At 44.7% G+C, this 25,283-nt stretch overlaps 1 protein-coding gene across 1 annotated transcript in view; it reads right to left on the reverse strand.

Annotated features, from left to right (window-relative positions):
• LOC106562075 (WD repeat-containing protein 88) overlaps positions 1-25,283 on the reverse strand; it is a 113,360-nt gene that overhangs the window by 85,009 nt on the left and 3,068 nt on the right. The window contains exons 3-7 of the mRNA XM_045689776.2: positions 18,488-18,576; positions 10,135-10,198; positions 9,659-9,797; positions 8,246-8,375; positions 1,899-2,083 (exon numbers count right to left, since the gene is read on the reverse strand). Of these exons, the coding sequence (XP_045545732.1) occupies positions 1,899-2,083; positions 8,246-8,375; positions 9,659-9,797; positions 10,135-10,198; positions 18,488-18,576 (607 nt within the window). The remainder of the gene's footprint in view (positions 1-1,898; positions 2,084-8,245; positions 8,376-9,658; positions 9,798-10,134; positions 10,199-18,487; positions 18,577-25,283) is intronic.

Genomic DNA, 25,283 nt, shown 5'->3' on the forward strand with positions numbered 1-25,283 from the left:
GGATACTGATATGTCTACCCTACCATCCATGGAGAAGGCTGATATGTCTACCCTACCATCCATGGAGAAGGCTGATATGTCTACCCTACCATCCATGGAGGAGAATGATGGGTCTACCCTACCATCCATGGAGAAGGATGATATGTCACCCTACCATCCATGGAGAAGGCTGATATGTCTACCCTACCATCCATGGAGGAGCCTGATGGGTCTACCCTACCATCCATGGAGGAGACTGATGGGTCTACCCTACCATCCATGGAGAAGGCTGATATGTCTACCCTACCATCCATGGAGAAGGCTGATATGTCTACCCTACCATCCATGGAAGAGACTGGTGGGTCTACCCTACCATCCATGGAGAAGGATGATATGTCACCCTACCATCCATGGAGAAGGCTGATATGTCTACCCTACCATCCATGGAGGAGCCTGATGGGTCTACCCTACCATCCATGGAGGAGACTGATGGGTCTACCCTACCTTCCATGGAGAAGGCTGATATGTTTACCCTACCATCCATGGAGTAGACTGATGGGTCTACCCTACCATCCATGGAGAAGGCTGATATGTGTACCCTACCATCCATGGAGGAGACTGATATGTCTACCCTACCATCCGTGGAGAAGGCTGATATGTCTACCCTACCATCCATGGAGGAGACTGATGGGTGACCCTACCATCCATGGAGGAGACTGATGGGTCTACCCTACCATCCATCGAGGAGACTGATGGGTCTACCCTACCATCCATGGAGGAGACTGATATGTCTACCCTACCATCCATGGAGGAGATTGATATGTCAACCCTACCATCCATGGAGGAGACTGATATGTGTACCCTACCATCCATGGAGAAGGCTGATATGTCTACCCTAACATCCATGGAGGAGACTGATGGGTCTACCCTACCATCCGTGGAGGAGACTGATATGTCTACCCTACCATCCATGGAGAAGACTGATATGTTTACCCTACCATCCATGGAGGAGAATGATGGGTATACCCTACCATCCATGGAGGATCTTGATGGGTCTACCCTACCATCCATGGAGGAGACTGATGGGTCTACCCTACCATCCATGGAGGAGACTGATGGGTCTACCCTACCATTCATGGAGGAGATTGATATGTCTACCCTACCATCCATGGAGAAGGCTGATATGTCTACACTACCATCCATGGAGGAGACTGATATGTCTACCCTACCATCCATGGAGGAGACTGATATGTCTACCCTACCATCCATGGAGAAGGCTGATATGTCTACCCTACCATCCATGGAGGAGACTGATGGGTCTACCCTACCATCCATGGAGGAGGCTGATGGGTCTACCCTACCATCCATGGAGGAGACTGATGGGTCTACCCTACCATCCATGGAGAAGGCTGATATGTCTACCCTACCATCCATGGAGAAGGCTGATATGTCTACCCTACCATCCATGGAGAAGGCTGATATGTCTACCCTACCATCCATGGAGACTGATGGGTCTACCCTACCATTCCATGGAGGAGACTGATGGGTCTACCCTACCATCCATGGAGGAGACTGATATGTCTACCCTACCATCCATGGAGAAGGCTGATATGTCTACCCTACCATCCATGGAGGAGACTGATATGTCTACCCTACCATCCATGGAGAAGGCTGATATGTCTACCCTATCATCCATGAAGGAGACTGATATGTCTACCCTACCATCCATGGAGAAGACTAATATGTCTACCCCACCATCCATGGAGGAGACTGATGGGTCCACCCTACCACCATGGAGGAGACTGATATGTCTACCCTACCATCCATGGAGGAGACTGATGGGTCTACCCTACCATCCATGGAGGAGACTGATATGTCTACCCTACCATCCATGGAGGAGACTGATGGGTCTACCCTACCATCCATGGAGAAGGCGCAGGAGCTGACAGACCCGTCGTGTCCCTTGCTAAGGGTCAGGCCACCGTGGGAACGGAACGTTCCTGTCTGGACGTCCCACAGCTGCAGCGTCTTGTCCCATGATGCAGTGCACAAGTAGCGTCCGTTAGCAGTGAAACAGCAGTTAGAGATGACGTTGAGGTGGGTGCTGTGTTTGGGACAGGATAGAACAACAATTTGTATTGTCATAATGCATATTGGAATATTGGGTTTCCCCCCCACAAGCTCTGGAGGCTTTGGTACAAAAGCCTCAACGTGACCTTGACTAACACTAATTAGTTTGAACTGTGTGCAATTGTCACAACGTCTACAGAAGGTGGCGCCTCTCCCCGTTCGGGCGGCGGTCGTCGTCACCGGCCTACTAGCTGCCACCGATCTCCTTTTCATTTTCATTTGGTGATGTCTGTTTTATGTTAGCACCTGTTTTTGAGTTAGTTCATTAGTGGGGGTATTTAGTCTGTCTGGTTTGGGTTTGGGATTGTGCGGGATTATTTGTGTCATTTTATTGTAGGTTGGGGATTTGGGGTTTTCCTCTGCCGTTCGGTTGTTTAGGCTTCCGGGTTCTGCTGGGCTGCGTCCCGACTCGGTTTGAGGGTTCTTGCCCGTTGCTGGATTTATTTTACCCCTGCCTTGTATTTACGGTACTTTTTTGAGTCTCCTGCGCCTCCTACATGTTAGAGTTGCATGACAGCAATAGTTAGTGGACGAGGTTCATTTGAAGCTAATGAAAAGTTCAAATGATACGCTAACAATAACAACAATAAAGGATATCAACCAGCCTCACAGGTCAACAAGGGACAGAGTTAGGTCTTACTGCCGTCACATGGGGATCAATAACATATCAACCAGCCTCACAGGTCAACAAGGGACAGAGTTAGATCTTACTGCTGTCACATGGGGATCAATAACATATCAACCAGCCTCACGGGTCAACACGGGACAGAGTTAGGTCTTACTGCTGTCACATGGGGATCAATAACATATCAACCAGCCTCACGGGTCAACACGGGACAGAGTTAGGTCTTACTGCTGTCACATGGGGATCAATAACATATCAACCAGCCTCACGGGTCGACACGGGACAGAGTTAGGTCTTACTGCCGTCACATGGGGATCAATAACATATCAACCAGCCTCACGGGTCAACACGGGACAGAGTTAGGTCTTACTGCCGTCACATGGTGATCAATAACATATCAACCAGCCTCACAGGTCAACACGGGACAGAGTTAGGTCTTACTGCCGTCACATGGGGATCAATAACATATCAACCAGCCTCACAGGTCAACAAGGGACAGAGTTAGATCTTACTGCTGTCACATGGGGATCAATAACATATCAACCAGCCTCACGGGTCAACACGGGACAGAGTTAGGTCTTACTGCTGTCACATGGGGATCAATAACATATCAACCAGCCTCACGGGTCAACACGGGACAGAGTTAGGTCTTACTGCTGTCACATGGGGATCAATAACATATCAACCAGCCTCACGGGTCGACACGGGACAGAGTTAGGTCTTACTGCCGTCACATGGGGATCAATAACATATCAACCAGCCTCACGGGTCAACACGGGACAGAGTTAGGTCTTACTGCCGTCACATGGGGATCAATAACATATCAACCAGCCTCACAGGTCAACACGGGAGAGAGTTAGGTCTTACTGCCGTCACATGGGGATCAATAACATATCAACCAGCCTCACAGGTCAACACGGGACAGAGTTAGGTCTTACTGCCGTCACATGGGGATCAATAACATATCAACCAGCCTCACAGGTCAACACGGGAGAGAGTTAGGTCTTACTGCCGTCACATGGGGATCAATAACATATCAACCAGCCTCACAGGTCAACACGGGACAGAGTTAGGTCTTACTGCCGTCACAGGGGGATCAATAACATATCAACCAGCCTCACAGGTCAACACGGGACAGAGTTAGGTCTTACTGCTGTCACAGGGGGATCAATAACATATCAACCAGCCTCACAGGTCAACACGGGACAGAGTTAGGTCTTACTGCCGTCACATGGGGATCAATAACATATCAACCAGCCTCACAGGTCAACACGGGACAGAGTTAGGTCTTACTGCCGTCACATGGTGATCAATAACATATCAACCAGCCTCACAGGTCAACACGGGACAGAGTTAGGTCTTACTGCCGTCACATGGGGATCAATAACATATCAACCAGCCTCACAGGTCAACAAGGGACAGAGTTAGATCTTACTGCCGTCACATGGGGATCAATAACATATCAACCAGCCTCACAGGTCAACACGGGACAGAGTTAGGTCTTACTGCCGTCACATGGTGATCAATAACATATCAACCAGCCTCACAGGTCAACACGGGACAGAGTTAGGTCTTACTGCCGTCACATGGGGATCAATAACATATCAACCAGCCTCACAGGTCAACAAGGGACAGAGTTAGATCTTACTGCCGTCACATGGGGATCAATAACATATCAACCAGCCTCACGGGTCAACACGGGACAGAGTTAGGTCTTACTGCTGTCACATGGGGATCAATAACATATCAACCAGCCTCACGGGTCAACACGGGACAGAGTTAGGTCTTACTGCTGTCACATGGGGATCAATAACATATCAACCAGCCTCACGGGTCGACACGGGACAGAGTTAGGTCTTACTGCCGTCACATGGGGATCAATAACATATCAACCAGCCTCACGGGTCAACACGGGACAGAGTTAGGTCTTACTGCCGTCACATGGGGATCAATAACATATCAACCAGCCTCACAGGTCAACACGGGAGAGAGTTAGGTCTTACTGCCGTCACATGGGGATCAATAACATATCAACCAGCCTCACAGGTCAACACGGGACAGAGTTAGGTCTTACTGCCGTCACATGGGGATCAATAACATATCAACCAGCCTCACAGGTCAACACGGGAGAGAGTTAGGTCTTACTGCCGTCACATGGGGATCAATAACATATCAACCAGCCTCACAGGTCAACACGGGACAGAGTTAGGTCTTACTGCCGTCACAGGGGGATCAATAACATATCAACCAGCCTCACAGGTCAACACGGGACAGAGTTAGGTCTTACTGCTGTCACAGGGGGATCAATAACATATCAACCAGCCTCACAGGTCAACACGGGAGAGAGTTAGGTCTTACTGCCGTCACATGGGGATCAATAACATATCAACCAGCCTCACAGGTCAACACGGGACAGAGTTAGGTCTTACTGCCGTCACAGGGGGATCAATAACATATCAACCAGCCTCACAGGTCAACACGGGACAGAGTTAGGTCTTACTGCTGTCACAGGGGGATCAATAACATATCAACCAGCCTCACAGGTCAACACGGGACAGAGTTAGGTCTTACTGCTGTCATAGGGATGTCGAGTTTTATGTTCCTCTTGTTGGTGTAGAAGGCCCTTCTTGCCTTGTCTCTCAGATCGTTCACAGCTTTGTGGAAGTTACCTGTGGTGTTGATGTTTTAGGCCGAGGTATGTATAGTTTTTTGTGTGCTCTAGGGCAACGGTGTCTAGATGGAATTTGTATTTGTTTTCTTGGCTAATGGACCTTTTTTGGAACACCATTATTTTGGTCTCACTGAGATTTACTGCCTGGGCCCAGGTCTGCCAGGGCCCAGGTCTGACAGGGCCCAGGTCTGACAGGGCCCAGGTCTGACTGGGCCCAGGTCTGTCAGGGCCCAGGTCTGTCAGGGCCCAGGTCTGACAGGGCCCAGGTCTGACTGAATCTGTGCAGAAGATCTAGGTGCTGCAGTAGGCCCTCCTTGGTTGGGGACAGAAGCACCAGATCATCAGCAGTAGACCTTCTAGTAGGGTGAGGCCGGGTGCTGCAGACTGTTCTAGTGCCCTCGTCAATTCATTGATATATATGTTTAAGAGGATGAGGCTTAAGCTGCATCCCTGTTTCACCCTACGGCCCTGTGGAAAGAAATGTTTTTTTTTTTTTTTAACTGCACACTTGTTGTTTGTCTCCATGGATTTTATAATGTGGTATGTCTTTCCCCAACACCACTTTCCATAAATGTGTATTTCAGACCCTCATGCCAAAAGCTTTTCTGAAATCAATAAAGCATTTTTTATTTATTTATTTAACTTGGCAAGTCAGTTAAGAACAAATTCTTATTTACAATGATGGCCTACCCCCAGCCAAACCCAGACGACGCTGGGCCAATTGTGCGCCGCACTATGGGACTCCCAATCACGGCCGGATGTGATACAGCCTGGATTTGAACCAGGGACTGTAGTGACGCCTCTTGCACTGAAATGCAGTGCCTTAGACCGCTGCGCCACTCGGGAGCTCATAAGCATGAGAAGACACTGGTTTGTTAATAAGGGTGTGCAGGGTGTATACCTGGTCTGTCCTACGGTCTGTCCTACGGTCTGATCTACGGTATTTTGGTAGAAAGACAATTTGACATTAGCTCCATTGTTTTCACTGAGCAAATGGAGTCTGCTGATGATGACACTGCAGAGGATTATTCAAGAGCTCTCTCTCTCACTCCCTCTCTCCCTCCCTTCCTCCCTCTCTCTCTCTCTCTCTCTCTCTCTCTCTCTCTCTCTCTCTCTCTCTCTCTCTCTCTCTCTCTCTCTCCCTCCCTCCCTCCCTCCCATGAAAGTGATGAATGGAATCAATAAGAATGAGAATGAATGGAATGTAGTGTGTCCCATATGACACCCTATCTCCTATATAGTGCACTTCTTTTGACCAGGGCCCGTAGTGCACTATATAGGAGACAGGGTGCCATTTGACCAGGGTCTATAGTGCACCATAATAGGGAATAGGGTGCCATTTGACCAGGGCCCGTAGTGCACTATATAGGAGACAGGGTACCATATGAGACGTAGCCCATGGAAAACAGATCTCTGGGGAACCAGATACCGTTCGGTGTTAATTAAAATATTCACCACTCTACAGTCCTGCATCAATCTTTCAGGTTATATTTTAGTTCACTGTCCTGCATCAATATTTCAGGTTATATTTTAGTTCACTGTCCTGCATCAATCTTTCTGACATAATACCAGGTTATATTTGAGTTCACTGTACTGCAGTGCATGTGTTATAATGAGTGTCCTGTGTTTAGTGCTATCAGGAGACATAGCAATATTTGATCCTGTATTTTAAGAGGACAGTTTGAAGGTTAAAACCCAGGAGTGTCAGATGACTGTAAAACACAGGGTCCTAGTTCTGACATACAGTCTCTCTAGTATTGCATCTACATTTTACGATGCCAAGTTTGATTCTAATTTAACTGCAGGGAGTGTGTTGCAACTTTTATCGTCCATTTGTGTCCGATAAACATTTTTATTTTTACTGTACATCAGTCAATAATACAGTCAATCGTGTGTCTTTAAAAGGAGACCAGAGAGTTCACCAGTCCACTGCGGACCATACACATGACGATCTGAGGTGTAATTATTAAATATCTGGTACTGACAAATCTTTATTAAGGACGTCTGCGGTCAGAAATGACAACAACAAAAACACAGCTGTTATGATGTTCCTTGATGCTCTGGTCATTTGTCAGCCTGGCAGTGCGTGTTATCTACCATCCCAGGGACTGTGTGTAAAGTCTAATATAATCAGTGTTATCTCAGGGACTGTGTGTAAAGTCTAATATAATGAGTGTTATCTCAGGGACTGTGTGTAAAATCTAATATAATCAGTGTTATCTCAGGGACTGTGTGTAAAGTCTAATATAATGAGTGTTATTTATCATCCCAGGGACTGTGTGTAAAGTCTAATATAACCAGTGTTATCTCAGGGACTGTGTGTAAAGTCTAATATAATGAGTGTTATCTCAGGGACTGTGTGTAATGTCTAATATAATAAGTGTTATCTCAGGGACTGTGTGTAATGTCTGATATAATGAGTGTTATTTCAGGGACTGTGTGTAAAGTCTAATATAATGAGTGTTATCCCAGGGACTGTGTGTAAAGTCTAATATAATGAGTGTTATTTATCATCCCAGGGACTGTGTGTAAAGTCTAATATAACCAGTGTTATCTCAGGGACTGTGTGTAAAGTCTAATATAATGAGTGTTATCTCAGGGACTGTGTGTAAAGTCTAATATAATGAGTGTTCTCTCAGGGATTGTGTGTAATGTCTAATATAATCAGTGTTATCTCAGGGACTGTGTGTAATGTCTGATATAATGAGTGTTATTTCAGGGACTGTGTGTAAAGTCTAATATAATGAGTGTTATCCCAGGGACTGTGTGTAAAGTCTAATATAATCAGTGTTATCTCAGGGACTGTGTGTAAAGTCTAATATAATGAGTGTTATCTTCACCTGTTGATGGAGAGGGTGGTTTGGGTGGAGACCAGGTCCCACAGTTTGATGGTTCTGTCTTCAGAGACACTGGCTACGTGCTGACTCTGAGGGTCAAACCGGCACCGCGTGATCGTAGACTTGTGATGATCTGAGGGAAGTGACAGCATTAGACATGACTTAAACTGAGACTCAGTGACCTGACGTTACCATTAGACATGACTTAAACTGAGACTCAGTGACCTGACGTTACCATTAGACATGACTTAAACTGAGACTCAGTGTCCTGACGTTACCATTAGACATGACTTAAACTGAGACTCGGTGACCTGACGTTACCATTAGACATGACTTAAACTGAGACTCGGTGACCTGACGTTACCATTAGACATGACTTAAACTGAGACTCGGTGACCTGATGTTACCATTAGACACGACTTAAACTGAGACTCGGTGACCTGACGTTACCATTAGACATGACTTAAACTGAGACTCGGTAACCTGACGTTACCATTGGACATGACTTAAACTGAGACTCGGTGACCTGACGTTACCATTAAACATGACTTAAACTGAGACTCAGTGACCTGTCGTTACCATTAGACATGACTTAAACTGAGACTCGGTGACCTGACGTTACCATTAGACATGACTTAAACTGAGACTCAGTGACCTGACGTTACCATTAGACATGACTTAAACAGACTCAGTGACCTGACGTTACCATTAGACATGACTTAAACTGAGACTCGGTGACCTGACGTTACCATTAGACATGACTTAAACTGAGACTCGGTGACCTGACGTTACCATTAGACATGACTTAAACTGAGACTCAGTGACCTGACGTTACCATTAGACATGACTTAAACAGACTCAGTGACCTGACGTTACCATTAGACATGACTTAAACTGAGACTCGGTGACCTGACGTTACCAGGAGCAGCAGGATATTGTAGATGAGAGCGATGCAAGACGTTGCACACACACACACACACACACATAAAATATCAGTGCATTGTTTTGTCATACCTGTGGTATACAGGTATTACCTGTGGTATACAGGTATTACCTGTGGTATACAGGTATTACCTGTGGTATACAGGTATGTTACATCAGTGCATTGTTGAGGGGCGTTCTTCACACTGCTTCAGGACCCAAAACAGCAGAGAAGTTCAGCCTGGTGATTCATACTACTTGAGTTGTTGCAGAAATCTGCTCGACGGTGCTGTTTACTCCCAGCATCGCTGACTCTACCTTTACCATGTGATAGCTTATGATAGCGCGAGCCTAGCTTAGCATTAGCGTAGCTCAATGGAAAAATCGATATAGAGATCGATAACTACTTGTTGAATGACTTTAGGGACGTACCTTTGACGTGGAAGAGCCTCTCCCCTGTATCAGCTGAGGTCAGTGAATGACTTTAGGACGTACCTTTGACGTGGAAGAGCCTCTCCCCTGTATCAGCTGAGGTCAGGCAGATTGCGTTCTCCAGGTCTGAGGAGGAGACGACGTACTTCCCGTCCTCCGAGACGCTACATGACGTCAGGAGACCACCCTGAGCTGCAGTCCACTATGTAACACACACCAACACACACCAACACAGGCTATGTCACTTATACGCCCTCTCCGGCGTTACGATTCGTCAAACATCCTTGGCCCTTTTTTTTTTTTTTTTGTGAAAATCCCCCATGGTCTCAGATGTTCATTAGTGTTAAAGAGAGAGAGAGAGAGAGAGCGAGAGAGAGACAGAGAGAGAGAGACAGAGACAGAGAGAGACAGACACAGAGAGAGACAGAGAGAGACAGAGAGAGAGAGAGAGAGAGAGAGACAGAGAGAGAGAGAGAGATGTAACAGAGAGGTCTCAACAACACGTTGTGAGGATTAGATTCATTATTTGATTGACTCACAATGATCTTGCCAGTCTCCAGGTCCCATGCATTTAGGGTCTTGTCCCATGACGCAGTAATCAGCCTAGGTGAGAGAGAGAGAGAGAGATATAGAGGGGGGAAAAACACGTTTTTCGAAGATACAGAAATCTTTCAAAATACAGAAATTATCCCCGCATGATGTTGTGTTTTAGCAAAAAACATCATACTGGGGATGTTTTCTGAATTTTGAAAATTACATATCTTGAAAACTTGATTTCTGACAAGCAAACATTCAGGGACTATGTCAACAATGGACTAATGAAACAAATACCAAAATATAGTTTTCTTTTAAGATATCAACCTCAATGCCATTAGACTAGTGCAACAGCAAAAACATTAGTAATCCATTAACTAGCTAATGTTTTAGTGGAGGTCTAGTGTCTAGACTCCCTATGTGTGATCACCTCCCACCCTGCAGCCCTGTGGGACTTCTCCTCTGCCAGGGTTACCCGGCAACAGCACCTCCCTCCCTGCAGCCCTGTGGGACTTCTCCTCTGCCAGGGTTACCCGGCAACAGCACCTCCCTCCCTGCAGCCCTGTGGGACTTCTCCTCTGCCAGGGTTACCCGGCAACAGCACCTCCCTCCCTGCAGCCCTGTGGGACTTCTCCTCTGCCAGGGTTACCCGGCAACAGCACCTCCCTCCCTGCAGCCCTGTGGGACTTCTCCTCTGCCAGGGTTACCCGGCAACAGCACCTCCCTCCCTGCAGCCCTGTGGGACTTCTCCTCTGCCAGGGTTACCCGGCAACAGCACCTCCCTCCCTGCAGCCCTGTAGGACTTCTCCTCTGCCAGGGTTACCCGGCAACAGCACCTCCCTCCCTGCAGCCCTCTGGGACTTCTCCTCTGCCAGGGTTACCAGGGTTGCCAAGGTTACCAAGAGGGGAGCGCAAATAAAGCAGGCATGAAGTAATAAAAGACCTTGACAGGGTTGTGTCCCAAATGGCACCCTATTCCCTATATAGTGCACTACTTTAGACCAGAGCCCTATGGCATCCTATTCCCTATATATAGTGCACTATTTTAGACCAGAGCCCTATGGCACCCTATTCCCTATATATAGTGCACTACTTTAGACCAGAGCCCTATGGCACCCTATTCCCTACATAGTGCACTACTTTAGACCAGAGCCCTATGGAACCCTATTCCCTATATATAGTGCACTACTTTAGACCAGAGCCCTATGGCACCCTATTCCCTATATAGTGCACTACTTTAGACCAGAGCCCTATGGCACCCTATTCCCTATATAGTGCACTACTTTAGACCAGAGCCCTAGGGCACCCTATTCCCTATATAGTGCACTACTTTAGAGCAGAGCCCTATGGCACCCTATTCCCTATATAGTGCACTACTTTAGACCAGAGCCCTATGGCACCCTATTCCCTATATAGTGCACTACTTTAGACCAGAGCCCTAGGGCACCCTATTCCCTATATAGTGCACTACTTTAGACCAGAGCCCTATGGCACCCTATTCCCTATATAGTGCACTACTTTAGACCAGAGCCCTATGGCACCCTATTCCCTATATAGTGCACTACTTTAGACCAGAGCCCTAGGGCACCCTATTCCCTATATAGTGCACTACTTTAGAGCAGAGCCCTATGGCACCCTATTCCCTATATAGTGCACTACTTTAGACCAGAGCCCTATGGCACCCTATTCCCTATATAGTGCACTACTTTAGACCAGAGCCCTAGGGCACCCTATTCCCTATATAGTGCACTACTTTAGACCAGAGCCCTATGGCACCCTATTCCCTATATAGTGCACTACTTTAGACCAGAGCCCTATGATGGGGAAATCATACCATCTAGTGATGGGGGAAATCATACCATTTAGTGATGGGGGAAATCATACCATTTAGTGATGGGGGAAATCATACCATCTAGTGATGGGGGAAATCATACCATTTAGTGATGGGGAAATCATACTATCTAGTGATGGGGGAAATCATACCATTTAGTGATGGGGGAAATCATACCATCTAGTGATGGGGGAAATCATACCATCTAGTGATGGGGGAATCATACCATCTAGTGATGGGGGAAATCATACCATCTAGTGATGGGGGAAATCATACCATCTAGTGATGGGGGAAATCATACCATTTAGTGATGGGGGAAATCATACTATCTAGTGATGGGGGAAATCATACCATCTAGTGATGGGGGAAATCATACCATCTAGTGATGGGGAAATCATACCATTTAGTGATGGGGGAAATCATACCATCTAGTGATGGGGGAAATCATACCATCTAGTGGTGGGGGGGAATCATACCATCTGGTGATGGGGGAAAAAAAATCGATAATTATATATCGCAATATTACTTTAGGACAATATTTTATCGATATTTTACTCGATTTGATAGTGTAGGTAAAGTTAGCAAGCGCTAGTCGGCTGTACCTGTGCCAAAACTCCTTTAGAGGACTGTAGAGATCACAATGGTGAGTTACACGTCTCTGATTGGTGACACAATAAAGAGCTGCATGATACACAGAGACAACACCCTTCAGAGTAGAGCTGGAGACAGGTACATGAATAGCATCACCATAGATACAGAGTGAAAAGTGCAACGAATCAAATCCTTTCTCTCGGCAAAGGAAAAACAAGCTTTTGTGCCGGTAAATAAAAACCATGAAGCTGGAGTTTCCCTGACAAGGTTCTCTACATGGTGGTGGCGAAGCTAAAATTCCCATCCACCCAAACTTACAGATATTTGTACGTTTTAACTTGTTAAACTGCTGTCACCTGACCAGAGAACAGTGTCTAACTGCTGTCACCTGACCAGAGAACAGTGTCTAACTGCTGTCACCTGACTAGAGAACAGTGTTAAACTGCTGTCACCTAACCAGAGAACAGTGTTAAACTGCTGTCACCTGACCACAGAACAGTGTCTAACTGCTGTCACCTGACCACAGAACAGTGTCTAACTGCTGTCACCTGACCAGAGAACAGTGTTAAACTGCTGTCACCTGACCAGAGAACAGTGTTAAACTGCTGTCACCTGACCAGAGAACAGTGTTAAACTGCTGTCACCTGACTACAGAACAGTGTTAAACTGCTGTCACCTGACCAGAGAACAGTGTCTAACTGCTGTCACCTGACCAGAGAACAGTGTCTAACTGCTGTCACCTGACTAGAGAACAGTGTTAAACTGCTGTCACCTGACCAGAGAACAGTGTCTAACTGCTGTCACCTGACCAGAGAACAGTGTCTAACTGCTGTCACCTGACCAGAGAACAGTGTTAAACTGCTGTCACCTGACCACAGAACAGTGTTAAACTGCTGTCACCTGACCACAGAACAGTGTTAAACTGCTGTCACCTGACCAGAGAACAGTGTTAAACTGCTGTCACCTGACCAGAGAACAGTGTCTAACTGCTGTCACCTGACCACAGAACAGTGTTAAACTGCTGTCACCTGACCACAGAACAGTGTTAAACTGCTGTCACCTGACCAGAGAACAGTGTCTAACTGCTGTCACCTGACCAGAGAACAGTGTCTAACTGCTGTCACCTGACTAGAGAACAGTGTTAAACTGCTGTCACCTGACCAGAGAACAGTGTCTAACTGCTGTCACCTGACCAGAGAACAGTGTCTAACTGCTGTCACCTGACCAGAGAACAGTGTTAAACTGCTGTCACCTGACCACAGAACAGTGTTAAACTGCTGTCACCTGACCACAGAACAGTGTTAAACTGCTGTCACCTGACCAGAGAACAGTGTTAAACTGCTGTCACCTGACCAGAGAACAGTGTCTAACTGCTGTCACCTGACCACAGAACAGTGTTAAACTGCTGTCACCTGACCACAGAACAGTGTTAAACTGCTGTCACCTGACCAGAGAACAGTGTCTAACTGCTGTCACCTGACCACAGAACAGTGTTAAACTGCTGTCACCTGACCAGAGAACAGTGTTAAACTGCTGTCACCTGACCAGAGAACAGTGTTAAACTGCTGTCACCTGACCACAGAACAGTGTCTAACTGCTGTCACCTGACCAGAGAACAGTGTTAAACTGCTGTCACCTGACCAGAGAACAGTGTCTAACTGCTGTCACCTGACCACAGAACAGTGTTAAACTGCTGTCACCTGACCAGAGAACAGTGTTAAACTGCTGTCACCTGACCAGAGAACATTGTCTAACTGCTGTCACCTGACCAGAGAACAGTGTTAAACTGCTGTCACCTGACCAGAGAACAGTGTTAAACTGCTGTCACCTGACCAGAGAACAGTGTTAAACTGCTGTCACCTGACCAGAGAACAGTGTTAAACTGCTGTCACCTGACCAGAGAACAGTGTCTAACTGCTGTCACCTGACCAGAGAACAGTGTCTAACTGCTGTCACCTGACCACAGAACAGTGTTAAATTGCTCTATTACCGGTCTCCAACTTCCAGAAAGGTCCAGTCTGGTTACATGTTCCAGATACCCCATGGTGCCACCAAGAGGCACATTCTGGAATTTCTGCTTCTCTTCCTGCTTTACTCTGCTCTTCTCTCCCAGCATCCCCCTCTCGCTATACTGGCAAGCCTCTAGTGCTTTCCACACTTAAGATCTGGTACCAGTTTCGACAGCATTTTAAATACTCCTCTGCATCTACTACGAGTCCTATTGACAATAATCACTTCACTAATAAATAATGCTTTCTCTCACTGGACAATGAAAGGTTTCAAGTCCTTATCTAATAGATCATGCTTTCTCTCACAGAACAATGACAGGTTTCAAGTCCTTATCTAATAGATAATGCTTTCTCTTACTGGACAATGAAAGGTATTAAGTCCTTATATAATAGATAATGCTTTCTCTCATTGAACAATGAAAAGTATTAAGTCCTTATCTAATAGATAATGCTTTCTCTCACTGAACAATGAAAGGTATTACGTCCTTCCAAGACTTATATGTAAATGTATTTTTTTCTAGTTTTCCCAACTTGGCCTTTAAACACTCTTTGCCTCCATCTGACTTTTTTCCATTACCTTGAAACTAGTCTCCTGCCAATGTTCTGCCTTCCCTGCTCCACCCCCATCGCCAACCCTGGGATGGTTTATTGACTCTATTACCTCGACAGAAAGCAGTGATTTCTCACATCTATCTGTGTCTTATGTCAACGGACAAACACTCCACCTGTCACGTCCTGACCAGTAAAGGGGTCCTTTTGTTATTGTAGTTGGTCAGGACGTGGCAGGGGTGAGTTTGTTTTGTGTGTTTCGGGGTTTTGGTTTATGTTCTATGTTTTCTATTTCTATGTGGGTTTTCTAGTTCTATTTCTATGTTCAGGGTTTTGGTTTGGCCTTCAATTGGAGGCAGCTATTTTTCGTTGCTTCTAATTGGAGGCCATATTTAAGTAGGGGTTTTTTCTTCATGGGTTTTGTGGGTAGTTTTTTTTCGTATAGTCCTTGCATCCTTACGGAACTGTTGGTTGACGTCGATTTATTTTGTTTAAGTGTTCACTTATAAATAAAAGAAGATGAGCACGATACCCGCTGCGCCTTGGTCCACTTTCTACGACGCACCTGACACCGCCAACAAAACTACATCTGCTTGGGAAGAGGAAATGGGGGTTGAATGTAAGAGTGGTGGGATGAGGTGATTGATAGAGTAGAGCTCCACTACATCTTGTGCCCGTCTTGGTCTCATACAATTTAAGGTTTAACATAAGAGTGGTATTTTTTTTCCAAAATTCTGATTGTCTGAAATATATCCAAATGTAAAATGATGAGTGTGAGGTCATGATAGAGGTCATGTCTCACCAGTATGGTGACCTTAGTCACATGTTTATTTGATACTCTAAACTACAAAATTACTGGGATCCTATTGTAAATGTTTTATCTGAGGTGCTTGAAATGAGTCTGCAGCCATGTCCCTTGATTGCTATTTTTGGATGTGTTGTGCGGAGGGAGAAAGGGAGGAAGGGTGGTTAGGATATGGTAAAATCGTTGTACTTACATTCATGTACATTTTGTAAAACTTGAATAAAAATATATTACATTTTTTTTAAATAATAGTTGTGAACAAATGTTGTTTACATCCCTGGTAGTGAGTATTTCTACTTTGCCAAGATAATCCATCCACCTGACAGGTGTGGCATAATCAAGAAGCTGATTAAACAGAATGATCATTACACAGGTGCACCTTGTGCTGGGGACAATAAAAGGCCACTCTAAAATGTGCAGTTTTGTCACACAACACAATGCCATAGATGTCTCAAGTTGAGGGAGCGTGCAATTGGCATGCTGACTGCAGGAATGTCCACCAGAGCTGTTGCCAGGGAATAGAATGGTCATTTCTCTACCATAAGCCACCTCCAAAGTAATTTTAGAGAATTTGGCAGTACGTCCAACCGGCTTCACAACCGCAGACTACGTGTATGGCGTTGTATGGGCGAGCGTTTTGTTTATGTCAACGTTGTGAACAGAGTGCCCCATGGTGGCAGTGGGGTTATGGTATGGGCATGAATAGTCTACGGACAGAGAACACAATTGCATTTTATCGATAGGAATTTGAATGCAGAGAAATACCGTGACGAGTGCAGTCCAGAGACATGGTTAAGGACTGAAACAACAATCCAGACATGTAAACAAGCGTGTGCTACCTCCCATGGGGAAAACACGAAGAGTAGTGAGCAATATGTTCCCTCAGTATGGTGGTAATATGGTGATAATATGGTATGGTGGTAATGTGGTATGGTGGTAATATGGTATGGTGGTAATGTGGTATGGTGGTAATATGGTATGGTGATAATATGGTATGGTGGTAATATGGTATGGTGGTAATATGGTATGGTAGTAAAATGGTATGGTGAGGTCCCTCAGTATGGTGGTAATATGGTATGGTGATAATATGGTATGGTGGTAATGTGGTATGGTGGTAATGTGGTATGGTGATAATGTGGTATGGTGGTAATATGGTATGGTGATAATATGGTATGGTGGTAATATGGTATGGTGAGGTCCCTCAGTATGGTGATAATATGGTATGGTGGTAATGTGGTATGGTGGTAATATGGTATGGTGGTAATGTGGTATGGTGGTAATGTGGTATGGTGGTAATATGGTATGGTGATAATATGGCATGGTGGTAATATGGTAGGGTGATAATGTGGTATGGTGGTAATGTGGTATGGTGATAATGTGGTATGGTGGTAATGTGGTATGGTGATAATATGGTATGGTGATAATGTGGTATGGTGGTAATGTGGGATGGTGGTAATGTGGTATGGTGATAATATGGTATGGTGATAATGTGGTATGGTGGTAATGTGGAATGGTGATGATGTGGTATGGTGGTTATGTGGGATGGTGGTAATGTGGTATGGTGGTAATGTGGGATGGTGGTAATGTGGTATGGTGGTAATATGGTATGGTGATAATATGGTATGGTGGTAATATGGTATGGTGGTAATATGGTATGGTGAGGTCCCTCAGTATGGTGGTAATATGGTATGGTGATAATATGGTATGGTGAAAATGTGGTATGGTGGTAATATGGTATGGTGATAATATGGTATGGTGGTAATGTGGTATGGTGATAATATGGTATGGTGGTAATATGGTATGGTGAGGTCCCTCAGTATGGTGGTAATATGGTATGGTGATAATGTGGTATGGTGGTAATATGGTATGGTGGTAATATGGTATGGTGGTAATATGGTATGGTGATAATATGGTATGGTGGTAATGTGGTATGGTTATAATATGATATGGTGGTAATATGGTATGGTGAGGTCCCTCAGAATGGTGGTAATATGGTATTGTGATAATGTGGTATGGTGATAATGTGGTATGGTGGTAATGTGGTATCGTGATAATGTGGTATGGTGGTAATGTGGTATGGTGATAATGTAGTATGGTGGTAATATGGTATGGTGAGGTCCCTGGCTATACCCAGCCCTATTCCCGGCCCTATACTGGCACTATTCCCGGCCCTATTCCCGGCCCTATACCCGGCCCTATACCCGGCCCTATTCCCGGGCCTATACCCGGCCCTATACCCAGTCCTATACCCAGTCCTATACCCAGCCCTATTCCCAGCCCTATACCCAGCCCTATTACTGCCCTATTCCCAGATATGTGGGATGTGATATTTGAGGAAACAAAACAATGACATGAAGAGTTATAACTCATGTATAAATCGCTAGTCACAACAAACAGACAAGGGCTTTCTGTGGTCAATTTTGATAACAGCAAGGCTACATTCTGATGATCTACCCTTCTCCCAAAGTGTGCACTTGTACACTTCCCCCTCTGGTGTTAGGGAATACGTTGGGAGTGTACGAGTGCACACTTCTGGAGAAGGGTAGGCGATCGGAAACACACTGACAACTCACCTTTTCTTGTCAGGAATCAAGGCACACTCAGAGACGTTCGACAGATGTCCTCTCTTAAACACCGACAGAGCGGCACCACTCTCTGTGTCCTTCAGAAGCAGACATACATAGTGTGGTCCTAATGGCACCCTATTCCCTACAGAGTGCACTACTCTTGACCAGAGCCCTATAGGTCCTTGGTCCGAAGTAGTGCACTATATAGGGAATAAGGGTGCTATTTAGGCCACAGTATATCATACAGATCAGGTTAATACCTATAGGCCTTGGTCAGAAGTAGTGCACTATATAGGGAATAAGGGTGCTATTTAGGCCACAAGCATATCCTATAGATCAGGTTAATACCTATAGGCCTTGGTCAGAAGTAGTGCACTATATAGGGAATAAGGGTGCTATTTAGGCCAGAGGCATATCCTATAGATCAGGTTAATACCTATAGGCCTTGGTCAGAAGTAGTGCACTATATAGAAAATAAGGGTGCTATTTAGGCCACAGAATATCCTATAGATCAGGTTAATACCTATAGGCCTTGGTCAGAAGTAGTGCACTATATAGGGAATAAGGGTGCTATTTAGGCATAATACTTATCATATAGATCAGGTTAATGCCTATAGGCCTTGGTCAGAAGTAGTGCACTATATAGGGAATAAGGGTGCTATTTAGGCCACAGGCATATCCTATAGATCAGGTTAATACCTATAGGCCTTTGTCAGAAGTAGTGCACTATATAAAGAATAAGGGTGCTATTTAGGCCACAGCCATATCCTATAGATCAGGTTAATACCTATAGGCCTTGGTCAGAAGTAGTGCACTATATAAAGAATAAGGGTGCTATTTAGGCCACAAGCATATCATATAGATCAGGTTAATACCTATAGGCCAGATGGCGCAATAATATTTCAACATGAATATGTTAATATAGGTACAGTTGAAATCGGAAGTTTACATACACCTTAGCCAAATACATTTAAACTCAGTTTTTCACAATTCCTGACATTTAATCCTAGTAAAAATTCCCTGTCTTAGGTCAGTTAGGATCACCACTTTATTTTAAGAATGTGAAATGTCAGAATAATAGTAGAGAGAATGATTTATTTCAGCTTTTATTTCTTTCATCACATTCCCAGTGGGTCAGAAGTTTACATACACTCAATTAGTATTTGGAAGCATTGCCTTTAAATTGTTTAACTTGGGTCAAACGTTTTGGGTAGCCTTCCACAAGCTTCCCACAATAAGTTGGGTGAATTTTGGCCCATTCCTCCTGACAGAGCTGGAGTAACTGAGTCAGGTTTTTAGGCCTCCTCGCTTGCACACTCTTTTTCAGATCTGCCCACAAATGTTCTATAGGATTAAGGTCAGGGCTTTGTGATGGCCACTCCAATACCTTGACTTTGTTGTCCTTAAGCCACTCTGCCACAAATTTGGAAGTATGCTTGAGGTCATTGTTCATTTGGAAGACCCATTTGCGACTAAGCTTTAACCTCCTGACTGATGTCTTGAGATGTTGCTTCAATATATCTACATGATTTTCCTCCCTCATGATGCCATCTATTTTGTGAAGTGCACCAGTCCCCCCTGCAGCAAAGCACCCCCACAACATGATGCTGCCAGCCCCGTGCTTCACGGTTGGGATGGTCTTCTTCGGCTTGCAAGCCTCCCCCTTTTTCCTCTAAATCTAACGATGGTCATTATGGCCAAACAGTTCTATTTTTGTTTAATCAGACCAGAGGACATTTCTCTAAAAAGTACGATCTTTGTCCCCATGTGCAGTTGCAAACCTTAGTCTGGCTTTTTTATGGCGGTTTTGGAGCAGTGGCTTCTTCCTTGCTGAGCGGCCTTTCAGGTTTTGTCGATATAGGACTCCTTTTACTATGGATATAGATACTTTTGTACCTGTTTCCTCCAGCATCTTCAAAAGGTCCTGCTGTTTTTCTGGGATTGATTTGCACTTTTCGCACCGAAGTACTTTCATCTCTAGGTGTAACGGCTTGTCTGTAGTGTGGCGGAAAGAAGCGCAGGAAGCAGCGAACACTGTGTGGTAATTTTAATAAACCACATGTACAAAATAAACGGTTTCCCACCAACAGGGAAAATACAATCGACAAGCACAGTCGAACAAAACGCAGTCGACACACAGAAAAACAATCCCGCACAATAGGGAGCGGGCCAGCTGAACTAAATAGCCCTCTTAATTGACTAACTCAGGGCAGGTGAGAAAACATAAAAAAAGGGAAAAACAAAAAGGGAATCGGTGGTAGCTATTAGGCCGGTGACGACAACCGCCGAGCGCCACCCGAGCAGGAGGGGGCGCCACCGTCGGTAGGAATCGTGACACTAGGAGACAGAATGTTTCTCCTTCCTGAGCGATATGTCGGCTGCGTAGTCCCATGGTGTTCATACTTGCAGACTATTGTTTGTACAGATGAACGTGGTACCTTCAGGCATTTGGAAATTGCTCCCAAGGATGAACCAGACTTGTGGACGTCTCCAATTTTTTTCTGAGGTCTTGGCTGATTTCTTTTGATTTTCCCATGATGTCAAGCATAGAGGCACTGCGTTTGAAGTTAGGCCTTGAAATACATCCACAGGTACACCTCCAATTGACTCATATGTTGTCAATTAGCCTATCAGAAGCGTCTAAAGCCATGACATAATTTTCTGGAATTTTCCAAGCTGTTTAAAGGCACAGTCAACTTAGTGTATGTAAACTTCTGACCCACTGGAAATGTGATACAGTGAATTATAAGTGAAATAATCTGTCTGTAAACAATTGTTGGAAAAATGACTTGTGTCATGCCCAAAGTAGATGTCCTAACCAACTTGCCAAAACTATAGTTTGTTAAAACCTGTCTGGGCTAGGGGGCAGTATTTTCACGGCCGGATGAAAAACGTACCCAATTTAACCTGTTTAGGATAGGGCGCAGTATTGACACGGCTGGATAAAAAACATACCCGATTTAATCTGGTTACCACTCCTACCCAGTAACTAGAATATGCATATACTTATTACATATGGATAGAAAACACCGTAAAGTTTCTAAAACTGTTTGAATGGTGTCTGTGAGTATAACAGAACTCAAATGGCAGGTCAAAACCTGAGAGATTCCTTTACAGGAAGTGGCCTGTCTGACCATTTCTTGAACTTCTTTTCCATCTCTATCTTTTACTAAGGATCTCTGCTCTAACGTGACACTTCCCACGTCTTCCATAGGCGCTCAGAGCCCGGGAAAAAACAGAATGTCGTCATCCCAGCCCCAGGCTGAAACACATTATCGCCTTTCTCAAGTGGCCGATCAAGGGACTCTGGGCTTATGCGCGTGACCCGACCGCCCCCGCCTTTGTGATTTTTTCCTCTGTTTGCCGAAAAGGAGATTCCCTGTCGGAATATTATCGCTTTTCTACGAGAAAAATGTCGTAAAAATTGATTTTAAACAGCGGTTGACATGCTTCGAAGTACGGTAATGGAATATTTAGAATTTTTTGTCACGAATTGCGCCATGCGCACGACCCTTCTTTACCATTTCGGATAGTGTCTGGAACGCACGAACAAAACGCCGCTATTCGGATATAACGATGGATTATTTTGGACCAAACCAACATTTATTATTGAAGTAGCAGTCCTGGGAGTGCATTCTGACGAAGACAACAAAAGGTAATCAAACTTTTATAATAGTAAATATGATTATGGTGAGTGCTAAACTTGCCGGGTGTCTAAATAGCTAGCCCGTGATGCCTGGGCTATGTACTTAGAATATTGCAAAATGTGCTTTCACCAAAAAGCTATTTTAAAATCGGACATATCGAGTGCATAGAGGAGGTCTGTATCTATAATTCTTAAAATAATTGTTATGCTTTCTGTGAACGTTTATCGTGAGTAATTTAGTAAAATGTTAGCGAATTCCCCGGAAGTTTGCGGGGGGTATGCTAGTTCTGAATGTCACATGCTAATGTAAAAAGCTGGTTTTTGATATAAATATGAACTTGATTGAACAAAACATGCATGTATTGTATAACATAATGTCCTAGGGTTGTCATCTGATGAAGATCATCAAAGGTGAGTGCTGCATTTAGCTGTCTTCTGGGTTTTGGTGACATTATATGCTGGCTTGAAAAATGGGTGTCTGATTATTTCTGGTTTGGTACTCTGCTGACATAATCTAATGTTTTGCTTTCGTTGTAAAGCCTTTTTGAAATCGGACAGTGTGGTTAGATTAACGAGAGTCTTGTCTTTAAATAGCTGTAAAAAAGTCATATGTTTGAGAAATTGAAGTAATAGGATTTTTAAGGTTTTGAAAATCGCGCCACAGGCTGCCAGTGGCTGTTACGTAGGTGGGACGAATTCGTCCCGCCTAGCCCAGAGAGGTTAAACAGGTTACTACTCTGGCTCAGAAACTAGAATATGCATATTATTAGTAGATTTGGATAGAAAACACTCTGAAGTTTCTAAAACTGTTTGAATGGTGTCTGTGAGTATAACAGAACTCATATGGCAGGCAAAAACCTGAGAAAAACCCAACCAGGAAGTGGATTGTAGTTTTTCAAGACTGGGCCTATTCAGTATACAGTGACTTAGGGTTCAATTTGCACTTCCTAAGGCTTCCACTAGATGTCAACAGTCTTTAGAACGTGTTTCAGGCTTTTGCAGTCAACAGAGAGCGAACAAGACCTCCTGGAGTCTGATGACCGAGAGCATGACAGGCCACAATTATGCGCGTTCACGTGAGGAGGTAGCTGTGTTCCAAAACGTTTTTCAAGACATTGGAATCATCCGGTTGGAATATTATTGAAGTTCTAAGTTAAAAAGGCCCTAAAGATTGATGTTTTACAACGTTTGACATGTTTCAACGAATGTAAATATAACTTTTTGTCGTGAAATTTGGGCCGCGCTTCCTACATTTGGAGTAGCTTACTGAACGCGCAAACAACAAGGAGTTATTTGGACATAAATTATGGACTTTATCAAACAAAACAACATTTATTGTGGACCTGGGATTCCTGGAAGTGCCTTCTGAGAAAGATCATCAAAGGTAAGTGAATATTTCTAATGCTATTTATGATTTTAGATGACTCCAAAATGGCGGGTATCTGTATTGCCTGGTGTATTTTTCTGAGTGCAGTACTCAGATTATTGCAAAGTGTGCTTTCCCCGTGAAGCTTTTTTTAAATCTGTCACAGCAGTTGCATAAAGGAGATGTTCATCTATAATTCTTTGAATGGCAGTTTAATATTTTATCAACGTTTACGATGAGTATTTTTGTAAATTGTTGTGCTGATTCACCGGCAGTATTCGAGGCAAAATATTTTCTGAACGTCACGCGCCAGTGTAAAATGCTGTTTTTGGATATAAATATCAACTTTATCGAACAAAACATACATGTATTGTGTAACATAATGTCCTAGCAGTGTCATCTGCTGAAGATCGTCAAAGGTTAGTGCTTCATTTAGCTGTGTTTTGGGTTTTATTGACACATGTCCTTGCATGGAAAATGGCTGTGTGATTATTTTTGTCTATGTACTCTCCTAACATAATCTAATGTGTTGCTTTCGCTGTAAAGCCTTTTTGAAATCGGACAATGTGGTTACATCAAGGAGAAGTGTATCTTTAAAATGGTGTAAAATAGTCGTATGTTTGAGAAAGTTGAATTATGACATATTCTAGTTACTGGGTAGGAGTGGTAACCAGATTAAATCGGGTATGTTTTTTATCCAGCCGTGTCAATACTGCCCCCTAGCCCTAACAGGCTAACAAGAAATTTGTGGAGTGGTTGAAAAAACGAGTTTTAATGACTCCAACCTAAGTGTATGTAAACTTCCCACTTCAACTGTAAAACAGACATCCACAGACAGGAGTGAAACAAGATCCACATAAACACTGAGACGGATTAGGTGTGTGACATCACACAGACAGGAAACTGAAACAGCTTCAATAACAGACCTTGTAACTTCCTTGAGATGTGTACGTCTGTATTAATTAACACACACCGACTCCCAAATGGATACATATTCCCTGCACACCAAAACTAGTGCACTATATAGGGAATAGTGGTCATAAGTAGTGCACTATATAGGGAATAGTGGTGGACTATATAGGGAATAGTGGTCATAAGTAGTGCACTATATAGAGAATAGTGGTCATAAGTAGTGCACTATATAGGGAATAGTGGTCATAAGTAGTGCACTACATAGGGAAGTGTTCCATTTGGGAAGCAGACCTAGTGTTTGGTGGACCTACCCATAGAGTGGCCGTCTTGTCGTGGGAGCTGGTCAGTCCTTGTGTTTGGTGGACCTACCCATAGAGTGGCCGTCTTGTCGTGGGAGCTGGTCAGTCCTTGTGTTTGGTGGACCTACCCATAGAGTGGCCGTCTTGTCGTGGGAGCTGGTCAGGACTAGTGTTTGGTGGACTAGTGTTTGGTGGACCTACCCATAGAGTGGCCGTCTTGTCGTGGGAGCTGGTCAGGACTAGTGTTTGGTGGACCTACCCATAGAGTGGCCGTCTTGTCGTGGGAGCTGGTCAGGACTAGTGTTTGGTGGACCTACCCATAGAGTGGCCGTCTTGTCGTGGGAGCTGGTCAGGACTAGTGTTTGGTGGACCTACCCATAGAGTGGCCGTCTTGTCGTGGGAGCTGGTCAGGACTAGTGTTTGGTGGACCTACCCATAGAGTGGCCGTCTTGTCGTGGGAGCTGGTCAGTCCTTGTGTTTGGTGGACCTACCCATAGAGTGGCCGTCTTGTCGTGGGAGCTGGTCAGGACTAGTGTTTGGTGGACTAGTGTTTGGTGGACCTACCCATAGAGTGGCCGT

Source organism: Salmo salar, chromosome 11, assembly GCF_965601325.2.
Source record: "Salmo salar chromosome 11, fSalSal1, whole genome shotgun sequence".
In the NCBI taxonomy this organism is placed as follows: domain Eukaryota; kingdom Metazoa; phylum Chordata; class Actinopteri; order Salmoniformes; family Salmonidae; genus Salmo; species Salmo salar.